This window comes from Cebus imitator, unplaced genomic scaffold (assembly GCF_001604975.1).
Source record: "Cebus imitator isolate Cc_AM_T3 unplaced genomic scaffold, Cebus_imitator-1.0 Scaffold0, whole genome shotgun sequence".
NCBI lineage: Eukaryota > Metazoa > Chordata > Mammalia > Primates > Cebidae > Cebus > Cebus imitator.
Window position 1 is genome coordinate 9,085,983 of NW_016107315.1, and position 24,987 is coordinate 9,110,969.

General features: G+C 43.1%; 1 protein-coding gene across 2 annotated transcripts in view; it reads right to left on the bottom strand.

Annotated features, from left to right (window-relative positions):
* The window catches only part of EXOSC7 (exosome component 7), a 35,775-nt gene that overhangs the window by 8,940 nt on the left and 1,848 nt on the right, over positions 1–24,987 (bottom strand). For both annotated transcript variants that reach the window (XM_017522078.2, XM_037732093.1), the window contains exons 2-5: positions 14,398–14,499; positions 13,996–14,090; positions 6,771–6,936; positions 2,429–2,499 (exon numbers count right to left, since the gene is read on the bottom strand). In XM_017522078.2, the coding sequence (XP_017377567.1) occupies positions 2,429–2,499; positions 6,771–6,936; positions 13,996–14,090; positions 14,398–14,499 (434 nt within the window). The remainder of the gene's footprint in view (positions 1–2,428; positions 2,500–6,770; positions 6,937–13,995; positions 14,091–14,397; positions 14,500–24,987) is intronic.

A 24,987-nucleotide genomic window follows, 5' to 3' on the forward strand; every position in this document is an offset into this window, starting at 1 on the left:
GTACCAAAGACATGCACAAACATGTTCATGATGCGCATCCGTATTTGTGGTAGCCTCAAACTCGAAACGAACCAGATGCCCATAAACAGTAGACTGGATAAAAAGCAGACTGGACAAAGTCACACAAGGAAACACCATACAGCAAAAAGCAAGCTATGACTAAGGCAGTGACACAGATCTCTTAAAACACAATGCTCAGTGAATGAGGCAGACACAAAAAGAGAACATAGTATATAATACTATTTATATCTAGTACACAAGTAATCTATCCTTTTAAGATGCTGGTTATCATCAGTGAATGTAACTGCATGGGGGTACAGAAGGTGGGGCATGCCTCTAGGGTGCTGGCAACATTCTGTTTCTTCAGCTGGGTGCTGAAAAATACATTTAACTTATAAAGTCAATTTACTCCAGGCTGGGGTGGAGGAGCCAGGAAGGAAGAGGTGGTCCATCCAGCTACTGTAATGGAAGCCGCATTGGTACTTTTCCCAGTTGCTCTAACAAAAGCCCCCATGACTGAGCCCTGCTGGCCATCCACACACAAGGCAGCAGCTAGATCAGATCAGGGGAGCTTCAGCCAGAGAATGTCTACAAGGGCCAAGGAGTTCTGCAATGGTCTTCCCTAGTTGGAGCCTTCCCATTAGGGGAAGTTCTCAAGTACCAACTAATATCCTATTTGAATAAGTCGCAACCATTTACTCGCTTACACACCCAGACACAGATTATCTTTCAATTTCCCAGCCCTTTGGCTATAACATGACTGGGCAGTAGGGCTAAAAAATACCCTCAGGTGGCCTTTACCCTTCTAAAGGACCTTGAATATACCAACAGTCTCTCCACATACCAGGAGGATTCAGGGTTCCCATTCCTTGCTTCCTGCAGGGCTGTTGTTGGTCTGAGGATGAGACTATGGCTGTGCCCATGACAGGTGTGATTGGGATTAGAGGAGACCCACATCCACAGGGAATACAAAAACCATAAAATACAAGCTTATACCTGAGCAGCTAGATTAATCTTCCTGGTATACAGTTTGCCCAGCACCTCCACCACAGCTAAACAGCCTTGTCAGGTTCCCAGTCTCTCCTTCTACCCTGTGCCTATAGGAACCAGCTGGCAGATGGGGAGTCATCTGAGGCTCGAAATATATCAGATGACAACTTCCTCTCCTTCCCCAGCAGGGCCCAAGCACCAGCCACTGCTGATGGGATCTGGCACGCAAGCTCCCACAGTGGCCACGAGTGCCAGGCTCACATTTCAAATAGTCTCAACAAGGAGTCTATGTGGTACAGCTAGGGATAGGGGACTCTACAGCTTTCATTCTCAGGAAATATTTCACCTGCAATTTGTCTTTGTCCACTCTAAATTACACAGGTAGTCTATATTCACCATAGAAAAACTCTAAAAAAAAAAAACAGATAAATGTTAAGTCGGCCAAAATATGAGCACTGAAAAATAATTACAATGACCACTTGGGGATATATATTTATTTCCAGCATATTAAATATAAGAACCAGTAAAGTAAAATACAACACACAAACAAAAACCAGGTTGAGTGGACTGCATTTAGTGAATGATTTTCCATATTAACATGCCTTTAAGTAGGCTGCTAATCAATTGTGGACTTCAATCCCCTACGTTGCTAACACTCAGATTGTTTCCAGTTTCTTACCATTACAAAGCAGCTGTGATGAACATCCTAGAATAAATGTCTTTGTTCATTTATTCAGTTACGTCCTTAGGTTATATCCCTAGAGATTTCTAATCCTCATTTTTTAAATAGGATCCTCTGTTACCTTAATGTAGGCTCTCTCATGGGATGAACACCCTATCTCACGTATTTATTCATAAATGCTGCAAATTTTCCTCAAAGTACTTGGAGCATAGAAGGGGAAAGGTTAGTAATCAAACAGTCAGAACGAATGTCAGCTCCTAAAAACCTTAGCAATTTGTCCCTTCTACACAACCTGTTTGGAAAGCTGAACCACGCAGAATAACCATTTCCTCTTCTTAAACCAAAGGGCAGGCTGTTACCCTGTTTTTAGAACATACACGTGTACAATCAAGCAATATGCAAGCATTTACTACGTGTCAGGCACTGTTCATGGTGCTAGGAATATAGACAAGTACAAAACGGCAAAATCCTTGTCCCCATAGAGTTCACTCAGTAATACTATTTGGACAGTTGGCCTGTAGGTGGTGTCTACTCTTTTTGGCTTTTCTGTATGGTAGGTGTCTATTTATAACAATACAAAAAATAAATATAGAATATATCTTTTCTGGAGTTTAACATTAGATAGCACCATTTTCAATGTTAAAACTCCCTGTTATCTTCACATATGAGCTACAGTAGAATTTTCCTCAGTGTTCAATTACAAGTGTTTGCTCTGGTTCTCCACAGGTTTGCAGAGCTGTTTCCAGGAAGACATACCTTGTATTGAAGAGAGCAGCCTTTACAGCAATGGAAATGGCATCAAACAAATTTCCATCACATTCCAGCAGCTAAGGGAGACAGGAATTGAAGAAGGAAGAAAAACAAATATCATTCGTTACTTTAAACACTACCCCAGTTAAAGGACACTGCTTTTTTTTTTTGACACAGTCTCTCTCTGTTGCCCAGGCTGGAGTACAGTGGTGCAATCTTGGCTCACTGCAACCTCTGCCTCCCAGGTTGAAGCAATTCTCCTGCCTCGGCCTCCTGAGTAGCTGGGATGATAGACGTGCACAACCACCCCCCCGCTAATTTTTATACTTTTAGTAGAGACTAGTTTCACCATGTTGGCCAGGCTGGTCTTGTACCCCTGACCTCAAGTGATCCACCTGCCTCAGTCTCACAAAGTGCCACAGTTATAGGCATAAGCCACTGCACCGGGCCAGGACACTGATTTTTTTTTCTTTCCCTAAATCTATTCTGTGGTCAAGGACACTGATTTCTAAGAAATGCTGACTGTGTGTTAATCAAATAAAGATAACATGTGGCTGCTCTCCTGGCTACCCATGCAGTGACTTGCAGCTTCCTGACACAGTCCTTCACCCTAATTACAGGCACTGCCTTGTCATGGCTGTGCTTACGTGGTCCATGCACACAAGGTCACGGTTGGCCGGGGCTGTGGTATCAACAGTCAGAGGCTGTGGCTTGTGGTGGGCTCCTCCCACAGGCACTCCAGGCAGGTGGGCCTGCCCTGAAGGTGGGACTGATCACTTTTATTTTGCCCCAAATGGCTCCCAATTGTGCTCCAAGTGTTACTCCAGTCTTTGCTAACATATGCTGGCCTCCAAACAAGGAGTGAACGGTGGCTACTGATGCTTCAGCTGCTACCAGGTTCACATTTACTAGTGGAATTACCTCTTATATATAATAATCAATGTATACCTGATGCTCAGACATGAAATACTACATGTTTTACATTACTTACAATGAAGACTAAGGTCTCTCGGACAAGCTTCTGCCCATGAGCAAAAGTGTGGAGTACACTTACGTGTGCTCATCTAGCAAGCAAGGTTAGAGCATATTTAAGTGGAAGGTGCCATATCCTTCTGTCCTCATTTTAGAGAGGCCTTGGCCTGAGGTTACGGAATAAAGCCAACTGGGCTGTCCCAAATAAGGTGAGAAGTCACATGTAGAAAGAAAAGTCACGTATTTCTGTTTTTGTTTAGAGTGTATCTCCTCTTCATTTGAACTGTGAACTCCTAAAGGCTGGGATTCTGTAGTTTTGTTCACCCCTTTATCCCCAGAGCCCAGCAGAAGGGGTGCTATGAAGAAGGTTAGTGATTATTTGCGAAGGAGCCCATCAAAAGTCAGCCTTGTGACCAATTTCCCCACCAAAGGTCAACTGTGTGTTGTTAGTGCAAGAAAGTTCTAACAGTTATCCCACCTGGGGCAAAAACTGATGCCATTAAAGAACTACAAAGAGCAAAGCAAAGTGAAATTTCTGTGAAACTTTCACTCTCATAAAATAACCCAACTGGGGAAAAACACAATACTGGAAACGGATGGGTCACCTGACTGTAATAGGTTTGAAGTAAATAAGTATGAAAACACAGCAGGGTGCCCAGCTAATAACTGTCTGAACATGGGCTCTGAGGACTACCTAGACCAGTTGCTAAAAAGAAATTAGATTTCTTTTCCACTACCTTGTTTCAAAGATTTCTACCACCTTGCTTCAAACATGAACTCAATCTATTCAGTACATCTTCAGGTTTGGGATAAAAACTTAATCCCTAAACAAAAGTCTGTCCCCTACCTCACACACAGAAAGCACATTCCCATCATGGCTTTCATGGAAGAAGAACCCCTCTACTGATGAAAACTATGTGAATGCCAAAAATGGATCTACCTCATTAATAATATAATTTTCAAAAATGCTTTTCTAATTCATTAAAAACTTTCCTGAAGATGGCAACTTTTTTCTTTTTTTTTTTTTTTTTTTGAGATGGAGTCTCACTCTGTCACCCAGGATAGAGTGCAATGGTGCCATCTCAGCTCTCTACAACCTCTGCCTCCCAGGTTCCACTGATTCTCCTGCCTCAGCCTCCCCAATAGCTGGGATGACAGGTGCCCGCCACCATGCCTGGCAAATTTTTGTATTTTTAGTAGAGAAGGGGTTTCACCATGTTGGCCAGGCTGGTCTCAAACTCCTGACCTGAGGTGGTCTAGCCACCTTGGCCTCCCAAAGTGCTGGGATTAGAGGTGTGAGCCACCGCACCCAGTCAGAAAATGACAACATTTTAAAAGCTCATGTGTTCTTCCAAAATAAACAAGACACTTTAAAAAATATTTCAGAAGAAATCCAAATGCCAGGAGTCTTAAAAAAAGAAAGGTCTACGGATGACAGGGACACAGTGCACATTCCCCTGGATACTCCTGCACACCATGCATCCCCTGCTCACTGAAGAGGACTGCTTCTGAGCTGAGATATTGTCCCAATATTCATCAGTTTTGTAAAAGCCTTTACTAACAGAACAGGCTTCTGTTGCTTTGAGTTTGACTGAATCAAAAGCACCTCCATCCCCATCACTGGGCCATCCCACAAAAGTACCAGTGTGCATGAATACTGAGGATGAACACATTAGCATCATGAACAAATGCAGTGTGCCGCAACACTCGTGTCTTAACTTTTTCTAGTGGGGAAGGGAACGGGACATAATGTTCTTCAGACACAGGATGGAACTCCAGAGTTCACGTCACAGGGCTGCACCTCCCTGGGCAACTATGAAGCCTGCCTCTACCGTCCTCAGTAAGGACTATAGGTTGCCAGTTCCCACCTCCTCAAAACCAGGACCTAAAACTGCCTGCTTGGCAGGAATCATACTACAAGGTACATCCCACTTATCAGAGATGGAAAAAAGCAAACATCTGTAATTTCATTACTTTTACCTATTAGTGGTAGCATTGCAATAGTTACTTGCTAGATAATGGTTACCACTGCTACTTTTTGAGTATACTCCATCCAATATCAAATTAATTAGAAAAATCTAGAAAGCTCCACCCTGTTTTAGTAGAGCCAACATGCAGAGCCAGGCTGTTTCTTTCAATGAAGTTCACCGTCAGTTCACAAATCTCCTTTATCTGCACATTCATTAAAGAATCTATTTGGCCAACGGCTTAGCTTTGTGTCCTTAATCTGAAGTGGAAGATGTAGTTGCCAATCTCAAGGCTCACAAAATTTAACAAAAAGGAATAAAACAGACCCAACAAGAGCCTGTACATAAACAAGCAACCAACTGCTACAGTATTATACAAAAGCAAAATTAAGCCTGGCAGATCACTTGACGTCAGGAGTTCCAGACAAGCCTAGGCAACATGATAAAACCCCATCTCTACTAATAATACGAAAATTAGCTGGGCATGGTGACACATGCCTGTAATCCCAGCTACTTGGGAAGCTGAGGCATGAAATCGCTTGAACTTCAGAAGCAGAGGTTGCAGTGGGCTGAGATCGCGCCAATGCACTCCAGCCTGGGCGACAGAGCAAGACTCCATCTCAAAAACAACAACAACAAAATAATTAATTAGAGCTACACAGAGAAGTTACTATTGAGTGCCAAAACCCGGGTAGAGGAGTATTTGGGAGGCAAAGTACAAGGGAGGAAAGGAAAGGCTGGACTAAAAAGATCCCTAAGGGAGTGGGCTCTGTGTGGGAGGAAGCAAGGCCTCTGTAGCCTCACCCAGGAAACCAGGGGCAAGCAGGCTCGGAGCTGTTTAAAAAGCAATGGCACAGTGAGGTCAAAGAAGGTATTCACATCATACAGACCTGACTTTGATAACCAACAGCACTACTAGCAAGCTGAGACCTCCTGGGCTAGTTACTTAACATCCCTATGTCTTAGTTTCCTAACTTATAAATGGCGAATATAACACTGACCTTTTGCAACAGGTTTATATGGTTTAAATGAAAATGCACGTAAAGAGCTGATCATCCTTCCACACACAATGTACCAACCTGTCTAAATTCTGCCCATCAGCTCCGTCTGGCACAACCCAGAGACCACCTCTTGTTTCATTCTTCCCTGACAACTTTTATGGGCAATTTTAGGTGCTACCATTGTATTACTATAATTTTACTATAGAATGGCATTATATATATGCTGCTTACATCTATGTTGTATTTAACTTTTTAAAAAATTATTATAGGAGACCATATTTTCCCAACTAATCTCACCCTGTAAGTTGAAACCACTCACCTCAAGAGGAAAAAAGCACTAGAAGGAAAGTAGGCAAACTAGTCTCCAACAAAGGTAGAATATGGCCAGTACAGCAAGGTGATACTCACCAGTACATCCACATAGAGAACCCAGCAGTGCTCCCGAGGACTAATGCAGAGGGTCTTCAGGTCGACACTGCTCTTATTGCTAAATATCCGATAGAGGGTGTTGGCGATCTCTGTGCCAAGGTCATCACCTCCTCGACCTTCAAAGTCAGGGGTAGCATTGGCTGAACTATACAAAACAGAAACAAAAAACCTGGGTGAGTCTAAGTGCAAAAAGCAAAGAGGCAAGGCTTTATTCCAGTTTCCCTGTAGAATGCTGGAAGAGCCAGCTGCTTGATAGAAAGTCACTGAGATGAGACGAGAATGGCATCTGCTACCTTTCCTGCCTCCAGACACACGTAATGAAACAGACCAGCACTAGGACCTGGATTTGTTAGTGTGTGTGATGGGATTTCCCAATAGTTTCTAACAGAAGCCATCTTTAGCCAAAGAGAAACAGGAAAGTGATGGTAATGTGAACCTCAGCCAATAATAATAAACTCTCATATCTTCAGAGTATAATAAATACACTTGTCTGCCAGGCCCAGGAAGCAGAGAGCCCTACGGAATGAAGCAGTCTGTGTTACAGAGGGGTTTCGTCATACGTACCACCTCTAGTTTCACAGCTTTAGAATGCGCTAGGATACTTTCAATATAAAAACCACAATGTAAGCACAATAACCTTTCTGGAATGACTTAAAAGACATGTATGACAGTACGTCAAAGCTTTGTCATAAACTTTAGATATCACTGTACTGAAGAGAAAGAAAGATTATTGGCTCATAAATAGTAGGTTACCTCCTTTATTTGGTGTTTTTCAAGAAAAAAACTTTTTTCTCCTTTTTGGCTTCTTGATATTTATGACCAATAACCTCAACAAAACTAACGGGATTCAACATTAGCCACCCTAAAAACACTGAAGTGTTTAGTAGGACGTTTCTGAGAGTTTTGGCTTAATACAAACAAATTCTTAATATGTATGTGAGATAAGTAAACATTATAGTAATCATTTTATTTTAACAATAAAGGACCAGAAAGGTAAGAAGCCAGTGGTTTCAGCATGGACTCTATGAAATCACGTATGAAAGCCTTCTGACCCTCACCCCATCTGGAAGCCTTACACCAGCTACCAGACACCCAGAGACGGAGTGAGGCAGATGCAGACCCAAAGCCAGCAGATCCAATGAGGTAGGGGAGTTTCACGATAGATAGCAAACAGTAAGGTGGGGGCGGGAGAGGGGCACAGAGTGTCAATTAGTGTTCAGGGTTACAGGAGACCTCAAACCTGGGATGAGCAGAGCTGGTCAGGCCAGAAAGGCAGGAGGATTCTAGGCAATGCAAAACCTGTGTGAAGGCCCATGGCAGTGCCCACCCCATTTGTATAACACTAAAAGAAATCTCACTTGGTAATACAGGTAAAAGACTGAATTCTAAAATAATCAGACTACACTGTTACATAAAATTTTGCCTCTCTAATTACATATTCTTTCCTTACCACTGTGAGCCAGCAGAATCCCCTTTAAAGTCCCCAAGAGAGACTCCCTTACTGCCATAGCAACCTCGTTGTTCCCTGCCTCTGCTGGACTCAGGCATCAAGCCAAGAAAAGCAGCTTGTTTATGGTGAAATAATCAAGTCACCAGGGACCAAGTTTTTACTCTGCACAGCCAGCAAAACACAACCTGTTTTTAATTTAAACACTAAGCAATCAATATTAAGTCCCATGTTTTAAATGCTTAAAAATACATCTACAGAGATTTCTGTGTACACAAAACCAGTCAGAGATACTTATGCTCAAAATGTTTATGTTTCCCTGAATGCAGTGGGCACATCCTCCTGGGTGTGACTACTTTCTCTGGGACTAATGCATTAACTCTTCTACAGCCTTGGGGGACAGTTTATAGAGCTTCCCAGGTCCAACTGTCTAAATTAGTCCATCTATAAAATCATACCCCATTAATTTGTTATTTTTTGACATTGGGTTAATGTGGACATTTTTACGTATTTTTAAATGCCTTCACACCCACACACACACACACACACACACACCCTATCTTTCAGAAGAGCCAGCAGTCAGACATAGAGGAAGGTTTAGAGACTCATGAGCCCATTAAGCTCTCCTGTATCTGGATGGTGCCATAGTTGTGCAGTGACTCTGGGGAGGAGGCTGGGAAAATGGAGGGGAATTATTCAGGGCAGGGGATGGAGCACAATGCTTCAAGTAACATAAGAAAGCTAGAGCCCCCATATTCTGCTGATGGGTGAAGACAAAGAGAAATGAGGATTCCACTTCACTACTGGGGCACTCACAGCCCAAGGACTCTTTCCAAGGAATTTAGACAGAAACGTAGACCTGGAAAGGGCCTTAGAGACCATCCTCAGAAGATGAAAACCCAAATGCCTACCAGGGTCAGTAAGGTTACTACATGTATCTGAACAAAAGGCAACATACAACTAATAGAGAATGATGGAGGCTGTAGCAAGCAAACTTTCCAGCCCTGACTTAAGGTCCACCTAAAAAAAGAAACATCCCTATATGAAACAAAAATCTCACAGGTGGGATTTGACCTGCAGGATGACACTGTGAGACTTCAGATAGTCTAACTCTCTCACTTTACAAGAAGGGAAAGTTTACCATTTTTTGAATGTTTAGTATGAACTAGACACCACTCTTAGCACTTTAGGGGTATTAACTCATTTAATGTTCACAACAACCCTAGGAGATATTGACTCCATTCTAGAAATAAGAAAACTGAATCAGAAGTTATGTAATTTGTCCAACGCCACATGATGAGTGTGCCTGGTAAGCTAAAATTCTAACCCAGGCAGCCTGGCCCTTAACTACTATGCTTCCCTGTACTCTCCTTGAATCTGTAATTTGGCAAGCTTGGTTTACATTCTAATGTTAGTCAGATTTACTTTCCTTGGGTTTACCTTTTGCCTCAAGGAAATGAATGGGTGCTCTGGTCTTGGGACTTACCACTAGACCACAAATGTTGGAGTCAAAGGATGTAGACCACAGAACCCCTAAATAAAAAGCTCCTCTGTTCTGTTACAGAGACAGAGATAAAAAAACACACAGGCTTCTAGCCACCTGCTCATATGTATCACAATCTACTCCTTCAGTGGGGGGTGTACGCACTTGGTCTTTTGGGCATAAAACCAAATGCTTTCCTATTTACCAAAACCAGTTCAGACCCTTCATAAAGCATTATCAGTCCCTTTTCCAGAGTTGTGGGAAATTGTTTACTGAGTTGGATAAATTAAGATCCTGGGAATGCCACCCCTTCTAGGTCTCCACCCTCCTGACTCATTACCTCCACCCTTCTGCTTGGAACATTTCTGGTTTAACTGGGGTAGGCTGAGATCAAGGCCATGCCTACCTGCAAAGGGACTCTAGACACTGGGGCCATTGTTGCTTGCCTGGCAATCAATCTAGCCTGCAAATCTATGGTCTTACAGCCAGGTCAGGCCAGGCTCACAGCAGAAGGCAGGGATAACTCAGGGCCTTACCCTCCGGTAGTCATCTGGCCCCAACACAGGCCCTAAGGCTGATTCCTCTCTGTGTACACCTGCTCATTTCTGAGCCTGCAGAAGCCTCCCTATAAATGGGTACCAGATCAATAGTAAATTCTGAGCTTTCATCACAAGCCTTTGTCTGAAGTTTCCCAGAGGATTATCTCATCAGCTTGGGAGACTGATTACAATTAGCCTCAAAAGGCTTCTCTGCAGGTTGCCCCTCAGCTTTATAACCACCCCCAGCCCTTCTGCCAGAAAAAGGATCCCCTGTAGCAGCACTAAGCAGGCAAGGAACCCAGATATAGTGGCTCTACCCACCAATGCAGGGCTTGAAGATTCTGGTTCAATTTTGATGAAAAATACAAGTGATCACACTGAAAAATAGTTAAGATCCTAAAGGGAAGTGACAAGTGCAGGGTATCCTGAAATATTTATGAATGAAAAATGTTCTCCTAAACTCCCCTAGTTAAAAACGCAAGCCTCTCTGGGAGGCTAAACCACAGTCCTAAACCCATCAACACAATGGTCGGAGAACTGAGAAGCAATCTGATGGCTTGCCACCTAGTGGCATCCCAGAGTGATACACCAGCTCACTAAAATCCTATCTTGTCTTGGGCTTTAGATAGAAACCATCTTTTCCCAAAGTTTCCAAGTTCTCATTGAAAAGAGCCTACTCTTAGACTACAACCAGCAAACCAAAGATACGAAAGGGTCCGATTTTGCTCCCAGTTTAGTGGCAGTGCTGCCAGACATCTCTGGAACAGGACTCAGGGTCCATGCAGCAGCCTTTCCAAAGGGCTGTGAGGGCTATATTGAAGATTTTTCATCATTCCCAGGAAACAGTACATTATGGAGGTGGTGACAGTGCCTACCTTGGCTCCATATATTATCATCCCAAGCAGACAAAACCAAATGAAATGAATTAGTAGAAAATCAACTGGTTTTCTGAGACCTCTCTACCCCTGGGAATTTAATTAAAACTAGAAGTTGTTGACAAGAAGTTAAATCAAACTAGACTCAGAGCAGCAAGAGAAACCCTCAGCACTGCCCCCACTGCTGCCACCACCGCCGCCGCCGCCACCACTGCCGCCACCACCAACACCACCAATTCCTGTCCTTCCACTAGGTAGCAACGATGTTTCGGCCTGCGGAAAGACAAATGACTTGAGTCGCCCTATGCCTGGAGTCAGGGTGGGAGTGGGCATGTGGCACCCTTATTGCTGGGCACATCTACAGGTGTCCAGCAGCCATTCCTATTCACTGATTCAGAATAAAGGGATGTGCCTGTTTATGCAATTAAAATAATTATGCTCCTTGAAGACTCAAGTGAGGCTCTGATACAGGTGGCAGCCATCAGTGCTTGGTAACATCTCCCATCTCTGTGGGAAATGGGTTTTGTGGTTCTCTCACGGTGATTCTACTTGCTGGGCTGATTACATTAGCTGAGCCACTTAAGGAAGCTAAAGTGTGCCACCTTAAGACTATCTTGAGAAATCGATTCAGGAGAACTATCTGGAAACTGGAGCTCTTGGGTCTGTGGGGATCCTTTTGAGACCACAGAGGAAGAAAAGAGACCAGCAGGCAGCCACTCTAAGCCAGGAAAGATAGGCTACTTCTAGAAGCCAGATCTTGGGGAGAGGCAACTCAAAGGATCCTCTCACACTAGAGTCACTCTTCCTTTACAGCTGGGACAAGAAAGGGACAAGAGCAGCAAGCTAACTTGGAGTCAGGTTTAGACACAGACCCAGGTTTATACACAGTGAAATGTATACCCCACACCAAGTATCTGAGGGCAACACCCTCTCTTTGGTGTGGTTGAGCTGAATGTCTTTGGTCTGCCTAAAACGAATGAGGTAGAAGTTAATGAAGGAGATGAAAAGGAAAGCAAATTACAAGCTTCTTACACGTTGTCTGCTCCTCAGTGACTGGTTACTGCACTGAATTAGGCAGATCAAGGTCAGCAGAGGCATTTTGCTTCCTCCAAAGACAAAGGAAAAGGTAAGTTGGGGGCCTGAACAAGGTCATCATCATCCACAGTGACTTAAAAGATGGGCCTTTCCATGGAACAACTCAAGCTGGTAAGAGATGTGCAGAACCAGGAGAGATGACTTGGGGGACCAGAGCAGGGGACAGGAGTAGGCTGGAAAAAAATTAACCAGAAAAATGAACACGGATAGTTCTTGGACTCCCAAGAACAGCCCTCCAAAGCTGGCTTCCACAGGCTACCTGAAGTAAAACGAGCAAAGATTCACAGGTTGGACAGATCTGAGCTGGCATTTTTAGCTTTGTAACCCTGGGAAAGTCACTTACACTCTCAGAACTCATTTGTCATCTCTCTTACAGGAGTGCTGTGAGAATCAGCTTCTGTATATGGAAGTGTAGACTGGAAGACTGTAACTCACTCTACAAAAGTGGGTTAACGTTTATGCAGAAAAGGCCGCCATTATGGCCCAAAGCTGCCATCTTCAGAAGGGTCTGTTTGTAAGACTGGTCCTTGGCTGGTATCCAGGAACCTGACTCTCAGACTATTCTCAGTCAATAGTAAACTGATGGGGGTAGTCCACTATGCCTAGATACTGCAAATAATATGGTTTATGCTGAGCATTAATATACCATAATAATATGGTTATTTGCTTTCCTTTAGAAAACTTCATTATGTATTAAGCAGGGAGTGTCTTGCGTGACCAGCCCCTCGGTAAATATCTTGGGTGCTGAGTCTCTAATGGGCTTTCCTGGGCAGAAATATCACAAATAAGTTACTGCATTTTCATTGCTGTAATAAACCTTAGCTATGAGTATCACTATATGGTAAGTCTAGCAAATCTCTGACTATGAGGGTGGTCTTAGGGATCCTGATACAGGGTCAACATTATACACCTACACCTAGCATGAGCCCAGAGATCCTTACCCACTTGAAAAAGGCCTGGCTTCCAGAAGTAAGGTAATTGATGGAAGATGGGACCTGGCTGGCAACCCAATAAAATGCCCCAACCCCTAGACAGTGGAGCTAACAAGGAGAAATAACACTTGTTGAAAGCCCATCGGGAGTCAGTCACTGTGCTAGGTATTCACTCTGTTTTCATTTCCTCTTCATCACCATGGTATTATTTATTATCCTCATTTTTTAGATGAAGAAATTTGGCCACAGTGAGACTGAGTAACCAGCCTGAGATCACAAAGCTGGCCAGAGAAGGAAGTGACATTCTGGCGCAAGGCTGGCTGCAGACACTGCAGAACCCTCTCTCCTCCCAGCACCCATACTGCCTGCCTAGCTGCCACTTCCTCAGCCTGTCAGGCTGCTTGGCTCACCCTAGGCCTCATCTGTCAACCAAATCATGAACAATTTTCTGCAGAACTAGAGCAGGAAGAGAAACAGGGCATTTAGACCAAATGATCCTTACTGTCTGTGTATGATATTTTTCAAAGCACCGTAACACACATTGCACTTCATTTGACCCGCATCACAGTCATGTGCTAGGCTGCCTGGCAGATGTCCTCCTTTATTGGACAGAAAAAACAAGGCTCAGCAATCGCCAGGTGGCTAAGACTAGGGCAGGACGCAAGCCAAGAGTCCTGACTAGGTACTCGGCACATAGGAGGAGGTCAGTAAATGCTTGCTGGATGGCTGAATAAGTATAAAAGTGGGTTCAACAGCAAACTAGAGGTTCATTTTCTGAATCCTCAGTTTTAAAACCATTTTTCTTTAAAAATATCTGCATAGACAGTACTGACCAGTCAACAAAGAACTCCAAGTAGCCTTCATTTGGTTTCTCCAGCTTCGGCGTCCCCATTTCTGCTTTCACTCCCACCAAGATGTCTGTGTGACCCTGCAGACACATGCAAGAAGGATCTTCATTCAGGGCAGGCAGCCAGGTACTCCACCACCTCCCTCATCTTGTAGATATACACCCCTGGGGGACTCTCTTAGGAGCCGTGCTAAGACTTGGAAAGTGGCTTTTGGAGGAAGTGAGCAGTCTTTCAGATCTGGATAGACCCCCGCCTCCCTGAGTCTGGCTTGGATCTTGGATGTCCCCAAGAGCAATTTGCATTCCAAAAGCCAGAAGTGGTCAACAGATCGTTCCTTAGGGTCTACTTGTTTCTCCACCTGGGCTTGAACCATGGTCCAATACTCACCAGCTTGACCCTGGCGGATCCGCTGGTGTTGGACACCACATCAGTTTCCACTTCGACACATCGGTAGTCCTCACAGCCACGGCCATCCACGCGGAGGTCTTCCTAGGTGTTAACAACCACAGTCCTAAGGCTGTTACCCCAGACCAACAACAGACTCCTAAACTGACTCACTCATATCCCCCTAGAGAAGACATACGCAGTATATCTCTTTTCCTTAGTGGATCATCTAAAATTCTGTCCTTGCAGCTAATAATATGACTATTTTACATATGAGGAAATAGAGACTCAGAGGAGTTGAGTGACTTGTCCAAGGTCCTATAGCTAGTGAAGACAAAGCTAGTTTTCCATGCCAGTTGTGTCTGATTGCAAAATCGATACTACATGCCACTATATAGAACATGCACACAAAATAAGATCAAACAAGAGACAAAACAAGCCACCTCTCTCCAAACCTACAATTCTTAAACTGCACCAAGAAGTATATGTTGTCAGAGCTACAGGGTACAACTATCTCAACTGAAGCCCTCCTACCCCTAAAACTCAACAAGATCTGCCGTGTAAATAGTGAAAGACACCTAATCTTCTAAAAGAGGCATTCCCTAGAACAAGGTCAACAAACTAAGTTCCCTTGCTTTTGTAAACAGTTTTACTGGAACATAGCCATACCCACTTGTCTAGGTATTGTCTATGATTGCTTTTGCACTACAAAAGCAGAGCTGAGTGGTTGGGCCAGAGACATGATCCATAAGGCCTCAAATCTTTACTATCTAGTCCTTTACAGGAAGTTTGCTGACTTCCTGTAAGTGGGCAGAAGATGATTTTCAGAGTGGTCTACACACTGCCTGTTCCTTCTGCCCGTTTATTTACTTCTTCAATTATTTGTATCAGTACAACTAATTGATATATTTTATGCTATGGTTATAATCCAATACTATCATTAGTTTTTTGCTGCTCAAAGTGTTCCAAATTTGGCCACTGGGGGCTTCTTAGGTGAGTTTTGTGATCTTTCAACATGCCTCCAACTTTTTGTGAGTAATTTTTACTTTGTGCAACACAAGCTATCTATCCTCTTGTCTTTTCTCTGCCCAACCCTAGGGATCAAGCCTTTCTCCAAAGAGCCCTGGTTGCTTTTATTGCAGAATGGTACCTAAAACCAGGATCTAGGCGTTAAGTTCATTGCTGTTGGGAGTATTATTTCTTCCAGACCTTCTCAGCAGACAAAGCTAGAAAATATAGGTATGCATACTAATCCCCCCCACACAAATCTATGTTTAATTCTGTATCTATCAACATATTTATTAAAAAGCCACGAGTTCATACTGATAGCTCAATTCCAATCTAACATCATATGGTTCATTCTAACCTTTCTCCTTTGCTTATTTGTAACTTCTTTCTCAAAGAAGGAGAAAGCCGGCTCTTATTAGCTACCATGCATTTCTGTATTTGTTCAGTCCTCGTATACCAGTTTCCGAACTTCTAACCTATACCCCTGTACTAACAGCATACAGTATTTGCATAAAGTTCTGTCTTTAGCTTCATAGTATCCAGCCAAAATACTGTGTTCCAGTTACTTTAGTTTTAGTTCTTTTCTTCCACAGTGCTCTTCTGTGCAGTTACATTATTCATTTGTAACACAGACTCACTTTTTTTTTTTTTAAGACAATGGCTCTGTAGCCCAGGCTTAAGTGCAGTGTGGCAGGATCTCAGCTTACTACAACCTCCGCCACCCGCATTCAAATGATTCTCCTGCCTCAGCCTCTGGAGTAGCTGGGATTACAGGTATGCGTGACCATGCCTGGCTAATTTTCATTTGTAAATTTTTGTATTCCAGTTGGGGTTCCCCCACGTCCTGGTTATGTTTTAAATTACTTATTTACTTTCGGGGTTTGTGAGTTATCATTATAGTTCTAAGAGACAAAACTCTCAGAAAAGTATGCTCAGAAAAACCTCTCTCTCCTCTTCTCTGTATTATGCTATTTTCATGTCCCCTTCTTCCAACCCACCCCAGATTTCTCTTTAGTTTCTAGTTTATCTTTCTTGTATTTTCTCTACACAAATAAGCAAATACATTAATTTTTTAATATCCCCTTGTTTCTTATATGAAGAGAGGAATACTTTAGATACTCTTATTTAGAAAAAAAAAAAAAAAAAACTATATATATGCAGGAAATCATTCCCCATTGGCTCTTAGAGCTCTTCATAAACATTTTTCAAAAGCAGTTTTGTTTTTTTTTTCCCAGAAAAAGAATCATTAGTTTCATCAGATTCTCCAAAGAGTTGATGCTTCCCAGAAACATAAAAAGTAAAATAAACTACTGCTCTAAAGTATGTGACTGGCAGTTTACCTTTAAACTGCCTGGATAACAGAATATGTGACTGATTTTTTTTTTTGAGAAATTAAACAGAGAAAAGCAAAACACAGAGGCATGACCCTACCACACAGTACCGATGATCACCCTCTGCCATATTTGCTTCAGCTCTTTCACCCGTTTAACTTTTCAATGACAGAAAATAAACGTCACAAATCAGATGGAAGGTCCTGTGCAGCCTATCCTTTTCCAGCACATTTTGCACATTTCCTCCCTGGAGGAAATCTCCATCTTGAGTCTGGAGATGAATTCAAAAAGCAACAGAATTTCAAGTCTAGGAGAGTGAGGCTTTGGGGTAGAATTCCAGAAGGTGATCTCTCTTCACGAGAAGACCCGTAACTATGTAACTGTGTCGCTTCCCAACATCACCCATGGAAACTGAAGGCTTTCTAGCTCAATCTCTGACACTCTACCCCTCTCCACCTCTATGTGCCCCATCCCCCAGTGAGGAAAGTGAAAACCCAGCCCAGAAACTTCAATGACAAGAAGTTCTTCATGGGGTGTAGATATGGTATCAGTAGCAACATGACTCATGGTTTCAGGCCAGCTCCTAGCACTAACTAGCGCCACTTAAGATAAGCCCCTTCCCTCTCTGGACTAGCTTCCTTATTTGTAAAAGATGGAGATTAAATTAAATTAGTCTCAAACGTGATTCTCTAATTCCACAGATCTATAAATTAAAATGGCTGCAATTATTTGCAATAAATAATAGCAGCTGCTGTTTACTGTGCATTTACTATACACCAGATGTGTGAGGAATACTGCACAGTTAATCCATTTAATCCTTTCAATAATCCTGTAAGATAGTACTATCCATTCTGTTTTACAAATGAGAAAACTGAGGTTAAAAGATGTCAAATGAATGGCTCAAGTTCACACAGCCAGTAACTAGCATTTGAACCTCAAGTCAGAGCTCTTAACTGCTATGCTACACAGTCCGTTGCATTCTAAAGGGTCTCTTCACTTTACAAAAGGACTCAGCACAGACCTCCTTCATAGCAATGAACTGGCTTGGCCACAAGGTCACAGGGTTTGCTACTGTTGCCTCTTCCTTTTTTTTTTTTTTTTTTTTTTTTTTAGACATGGTCTCACTGTCACCCAGGCTGTAGTGCAATGGTGATCATAGCTCACTGCAGCTCAAACTCCTAACTCCTAGGCTCAAGCAATCCTACCTCAGCCTCCTGAGTAGCTAGGACTACAGGAACATGACACCATACCCAGCTGATTTTAAATCTTTTCTTTGGTAGAGATGGGGTCTTGCTATGTTGCCCAAGCTGTCTCAAACTCCTAGTCTCAATGACCCTCCTACCTTAGCCTCCCAAAGTGCTGGGATTACAGGCATGCGCCACCACATTTGGTCTAACTACTTCTAAAATATCACTTGTTCTGAAGGTTAGTCACACCTCTTTATAGTGAAAACCTACTTGTTCGAGGATGGGGCTGGTGGCCTCTCAGAAAACTGAGCCAGATTAGATACTGCCTTTCCACCCTTTAATTCACTCTGCCTCCCAGGAGAAGGTTCAGGTGATAAGCAAAAGCTAAGCTACAAATTTTCCTTTCCAAGCATGCATAATTTTTTCCATAGAAGAAAAGCACCTAAAGAATAGGAGGAAAACAAACCAAAAAACCCAAACTAACCAGCCCATGAATCACTGTACCCAGGGCAACTTTTTTTTTTTTTTTTTAATCTAATTCTCCTTATAAAAGACTTAGGAAATTGCCCAAACCTGCCTAGCCTAGCTCAGAGCCTGGTGCTCTGCCACAGTTCTTATTTATCTGAAGTAGTCAGTAGCAAACGAATTAATCCATGTATGAACACTTAAATAAGAGTCATTCTGAAGTAAAAGCTCCATTTTAAAACTCAAGAGATGTTAACAGCATGGAGTGGTATCCTCTCCTTCTCGGCAGAGGAGACTGATGTGCCTCTAGATCAAGGGCTTCTGGATGTCAGGATAGCTCCTGGTAACTTTCATAGCTGTTACTCATGTGATCACAATAACCCTACCAGTTGGGTGTGGTGTGGTGTAGTGGAAACTGTCACCTTCCAAATTATATTTAAATCTCTGCTGTCACATGCCAGTTTTGTGACCTTGACCTCAATAGCTCTAAGCCTGTTTCTTCATCTAGAAAGTGGGAATAACCCTGACCTTACAGAATTACAAGAGAACAGAAACGTCATTAAGCATTTAAGGGAGCCCTGCAGTATTACACATAGGAGTTCCCCCAAAGCAGTTCCATTCCACTGCTGCTGGGGGCATGCATTAACTCACTACATCCTCAAAAACAACCCTGGGAGAGGTTACAGATAAGAATGGAAGCACCTAAGTTTCAATCTCCTGTTTGTGACAGAGTGGAAGGATATTTAAGCCCAGACCTGCTTTCCCTGACACCTAGGAAGCCCAGTCCTATTACTGTACTTAATAGAAACTGACAAGTTGGCCCTGCCAATCTGACACACATGGAAGGATTTTATACTCAAAGTGGTCCTCTGAGGTTGTGTTAGTACCTCATTACCTTGCTTTGACTTGTCTAATACTCCAGAGATTCCTAGAGAAGTGAGACTAAATTCCTTCCCCTATTAGAAGGTGACCCCCACTCCCTTAGGAAAGGGGCCATATCTGGTCCAGCTTCGCAGGCTCAGGCATATGACTAGGACTATACAAGCAACAGGAGTCCAGGCAGACACCGCTTAAGGTGCACTGCCGGCACTCTAACCAACAAAAAAAAGTTCAGGAGATTTCAGAACTGAATCCGTGAAGATTCCATGGTAGGGTCATTCACCTGCATCCTGACCTTTATTTGGACAGTGTAAATTGTGTTTTGCTCCTCTATAAATATGAAAAATAGGAAAAACTAGGTGTTGATCCTTGTTTGACTTTCCAACCCTGTTGAGTAGCCAGGGATTCCTCTGAAAGGATATGGCTCCATAAGGCTGCACCTGCAGTGTTTGGGCATAAGGCTTTCTGTGCCATGGGTCTGTAAACAGAAAGGTCAGAGAGCTAAAAATCAAAAGTCCTGGGACCCAGCTCTAATTCTGTCATGGCCAGACTGAGCAACTGAATACTGCCTGCTCAATCTCATAGTTGAAAACTAAGCTGAGGCCCTGATCTTCCTCTTCCACGCTGTACCCCTAAACAATGCTTATGATGAAAGCTAGATCCGCAGAAAAGAAATGGAAGCCATCGGCTGAGCCACAACTCCCTTCCACAGCCAAGAACATACATTAAAATGGCTTTCACAGGGTCCCAGGAGCCCTGTGATGGGGTTAATCAACTGCCATGGCCAGCTGTGAACCTATGAGGGCCAGTTTAATGTCCAGGTCATGGCCACAGCACTCAGTTGGCTGACTGGGAAAGCTTTATTGTGCCTACAGCCCTGTAAATACCACATAACAGTCATAATCCAACTCCAACAGCTAAGACCAGGGGTAGGTCCCTTAACCAAAGGCATATAATCCACAGGGCGACCGGCTCTTTTTGGCATCAAATACTAGCAGACTAAACTGATTCTTTCACTGGAATCTGATCTCTGATCTGAGAAACTCTTGAGAGAAGAAAGAAGTTAAAAAGGAGCTGACAGGTCATGATATGGAGGAGCCCAGAGAGGCCACACAAAAGTAAAGGTATTTGGCAGAGGCAGACTCCACAAAGGAGGGAAGCTGGACAGCAAGTGGCTGGAGAGAAGGGATAAATCTTGGGAGAGAAAGCAGAGGTGTCGCTAGAGATAAAGACAGTCAGACAGCCACACAGGCCATGAGGTAATCCACAGAGCCCACGAGAGGTGGTACCTCAGAGCTGCCTGGGGGCTTTCCAGCTCTTGCCACAGATATCCCTTTTCTCTCTCTTTTTTTTTTTTTTTTTTGACACAGAGCCTCTCTCTGTCACTCAGGCTGGAGTACAGGGGTACAATCTTAACTCACTGTAATCTCCTCCAGCCTCAGCCTCCCAAGCAGCTAGGCCTACAGACATACATCATCACACACCGGACTAATTTTTTTTTTTTTGAGATAGAGTGTTGCTATGTTGCCCAGACTGGTCGCCAACTCCTGGCCTCAGGTGATCCTCCCACCTCAGCCTCCCAAAGGGCTGGGGTTACAGGTGTGAGCCACTGTACATGGCCTACCTCTTTTCTTGAGATAACTGAAAAATCCCAATTCCTTCAAATTAAAGGAGGTTTAATACTCAACAGCCACAGGCTGAATCTTTAATGAGGTCACTCTGAAGGCTGGGTATCTAGTGTGGATGGTTTAGGACAAAGTCACACTTCTGATGGAAAAACAAACTTGAAAGGGAGCCAGCATTTTTTCTGTGTTGACCACAGGCCAAGTGCTTGACATCTCCTATCTCATCATTCCTCATAACCCCATTCTACCTCCAGGTGAATATGTCCCCATTTTACACAAGTGGAAGCAGGCTCAGTTATGCAAGCAAAATCACTTATTGTAAACGGTGAAGGTGCCTGCTCAATCTGACTCCAAAGCCTCATTCAAGCAGAGGTAAGGAAACCATGTGACTTCAGCAGGAGAGAGCAGAGATTCTTGCATCATGATCTGGTCTGAACCAGGTCAGTGGTTTGCCCATGGGCCAATGTCTGATGACTGCCCCCAAATTTTCCAACACTTTATGATAATATCCATTCTCAGGCTCCAGCCCCAGAGAGTCTGATTCAGAATGTTGATGAAGCCTCAGAATCGGTATTTTGCAGGTGAGTAATGCGCACTTCAATGCTTTAGAATCCCTGCGCTAAGAGGGAAGTTAGCAATGGCTTCTCCTGGATGAAGAAAATACACATCTAGCCAATTAAGCCAGAAAAGAGAATAAATCCTAGATTCTAAAAATTCTGACGTCTGCCCCAAGTTCTGCAGAGAAAACCCTTCACTAGTAAGACAAAAGCTATACAAAGAAATGCAACATAGGGTTCTAAAGGAACTTACAATAAATGTGGGAAAAATGCAACCAAAACAATACAGCAGCATATGCCATATACTATTTAAGCTCTAGAAAAACTGGGGAGTGGGATGTCAATTAGAACCTTCTCCTTCTCTTCCTGTTCCCACAAGCTTTCAGAGGAAAGGGGAAAGAAAAGGAGGTAGAAGAAGTAAAGACTCTCTCCCACCTTGATCTTGGGATCCCTACTGAGGAAGTGGAAGACAATGACTTTCACTGAAGCAGGAGGGTGGCCTCAGAGTCAAGTACGGGCTTTGCAATCAGACAGATCTGAATTTAAATCCCAGCTCCACCATTCAATTACTGTTATCACCTTGAGCTCAGTTCCATGTCTGTAGAGATAATACTTAACCTTCAGAACTGTTGTAAACATTCAATGAAATAAAAATTATAATATGTACCTAATAAGAATGGGATACAGCCTTCAAAGACTGAAAAAGAACCTAACAGAAACCAACCAAATCATTTATCAAAACACTGATTTAACTAACCTTTTTGATTCTCTGTTCTCCCCTGGGAGAGGGGATCTGTTCACCAGGTTGACTCAAATTGTATCACCTAGACTCCCCTTGCTGGCTTCTGGTTGAATTTGCCCAATATAAAATACCAGATCAGAGGGTGCCCCTCACCCCCGAGGGGCCACATTTCTGATAGGGCCTGCATCTATCCAAGACCATGACTTCTGTTAGACAGCTTTCCTCCACAGTTCCAGCTATCACTGAAATATGGTAATACTGTTTCCTCACCGAGCCCCTTTGGACTAAGGGCAGTAGCCACTCCCAGTAGTTGTTTGTCTCCAGGCTCCTCAACATCTCTTACTGCTTCCCTGAAACCTACACATACTGCTCTAGAGTCCCATCATAAAAGTCTCCTGAACTATCTGAAGTGGATTCATTTTCTGCCCAAAACTAAAATGATCCATCCTACCTTCTCACAAACTAACTTCTCCCAAGTGTGACACATCCTCTAATGGCCATGTTTTAGCCTAATTATTCTAGCCACCCTTTCCCTCCACCCCCAAAAAGAACCAGTTTCTTTCTCTTGGAAACATGAGTTCAGAACTGAACTAGAAGGAATGGTCTCTTTTACAGAAGGAACCACATTTTTTCTACCACTGGCCCAAGAAACAGAAAACCAATCTGCGGAGAGACCAAAACAAAGCAAAGGGGGGAAAAAAAGGCAGAGATGGGCAAGAGAGAGCCTTGCTCATCCAAGTGCCCGTGGATTCCTGGAGAAACACTTGTAGCCTTGTAATCCACACTATTTTGCTTGAGCCAGTGTGTTGGTTACCATTACTAGCAACTGAATCCTGAACACAACATCATAAGGTTGACTTCAACTACTTCTAATTATCACCAAAACAAGATGAAATACTCCCTGAAATAGTAAAAGAACCAAAGGCTTACGGGAAAGGGACATCAGAAGCTGAAATGGACTTTACTGGACCAAAGGTGAAAAGTAAACCATAAAATGACTAGGACTATACACGCAACAGGAGTCCAGGCAGGCACCGCTTAAGGTGCACTGCCAGCACTCTCTAACCAGCAAAACAAAAGTTCAGGAGATTTCAGAACTGAATCCATGAAGATTTCATGGTAGGCTCATTCACCTGCATCCTGACCTATATTTGGACAGTGTAAATTGTGTTTTGCTCCTCCATAAATATGACATATTTTTGGCCAATGATCATAAGCCCTTATGAAGAGGTCGATTTGAAGCCTGTTACTCGGCATGGCTCTGTGATACACAGAGCTGAGCATTTGCCAAATATGTGCATGGTGGTGAGAGGGAGGTTCGACTTAAAAATAAAAACACTATCAACTCATTTCCCTTTTAAAGCTCACCTTACTCATTCAATGCTAACAACCTACCAAGTGCTGGACACTGGCTAGGCCTTAAGGGTCCCATACAGACAAGTCAATAGGCTATTACTGCCTTCCAAGATCCATCATGAGGGAATGACTGAGCCTCTAAGACCTCCAGGATCATGCTTTGGCCACCTCTGCAAGCTGATCTTCCACCATTTCCCCCAACCCACCCCTTAGGCTCCACACGTCCTCCACCTGAGGACTTACAGATTCACCATCCCTTCCTTCTGGAACACTCATGCCTACTTAATTGTTGGTCATGCTGAGAGCCCAATTAAAATGCTATTTCCTTAGGGAAGCCTCCTCTGACCTCCCAGTCTAGATCGTGTCCCTGTGTTTTCCTTCATAGCACTCAGTACAATTTTATATATAAAGACTCAAGCACATTAATAATTTCTGCATCTTCCTTCTGGCATGAGAGCTACATAAGGGCAGGTTCCTTCCTAGCCCCTCAGCCCAGCTCCATTCTGTGTTGAATAAATGAATCTGAGTCCTGAAGATACAGAGGGAAAATCCTTGATATGGATTTAGGGGAGCAATTCTGCCTCCTTAGGGGAGCCTTCAGAGCATTACAAGTCCCTGGAATTCTTTTTTATTTATTTTTTCAAAATGAATTTTATTTCTTTAGAGATGGGGTCTTACCGTGTTGCCCAGACTGGTCTCAAACTCCTAGGCTCAAGCAATCCTCCCATCTCAGCCGTCAGAGGTGCTGGGATTACAGGCATGAGCCACCATGCCCAGCACCTGGTGTACTTTAACTTCTTCAGCCTCCACTAACTATATCACTTCCTTGGCATAGATCTTAAATTACCTTTGTCTTTATTTTATTCACTTTTACTCTCTGTCTCCCTCCTATCTTTCATTTATTTCACAACCATGTTTTAGCATCCCTACTGTTTCCCACATAACATGCCAGAGACTTATATGATGTAAATAAAATTAACTATCTTTGCCCAAATTAGATCCTAGGCATCTCAAGGGCCAGAAATGAGGCTTATACTCTTTTCTTCCTTGACAGCACCCAGCAGATAACGGTGTGTTATAAATATAAGTGATTTTCTAACTCATCATAAAGTAATGAAGAAGGATTTATGACTATGGTGGAACTCTGCTGCTGGATAATGAACTGCCATGGGAATTAAAGGTGCTGGGAAGATATCTCTAACCTTGAGGTTACAGATATATCCATGCCTCAGTGCCACTTTCAGAGTGGAAATGTGAGAGAAAACAGGACACATGACAGAGTCAGTATATCATGGTAAGCTGCAGTGACAAAGAAAACCAAGGGTTTTTAAATTTAGAGAAAAATAGTTACCTTTAATGTCTCCCTAAAAAGCATACTTTGAGGATAAAAATCAACTGAACAAAGTGTATATAAAAATATAGCAGGGAAAGACATATCTAATT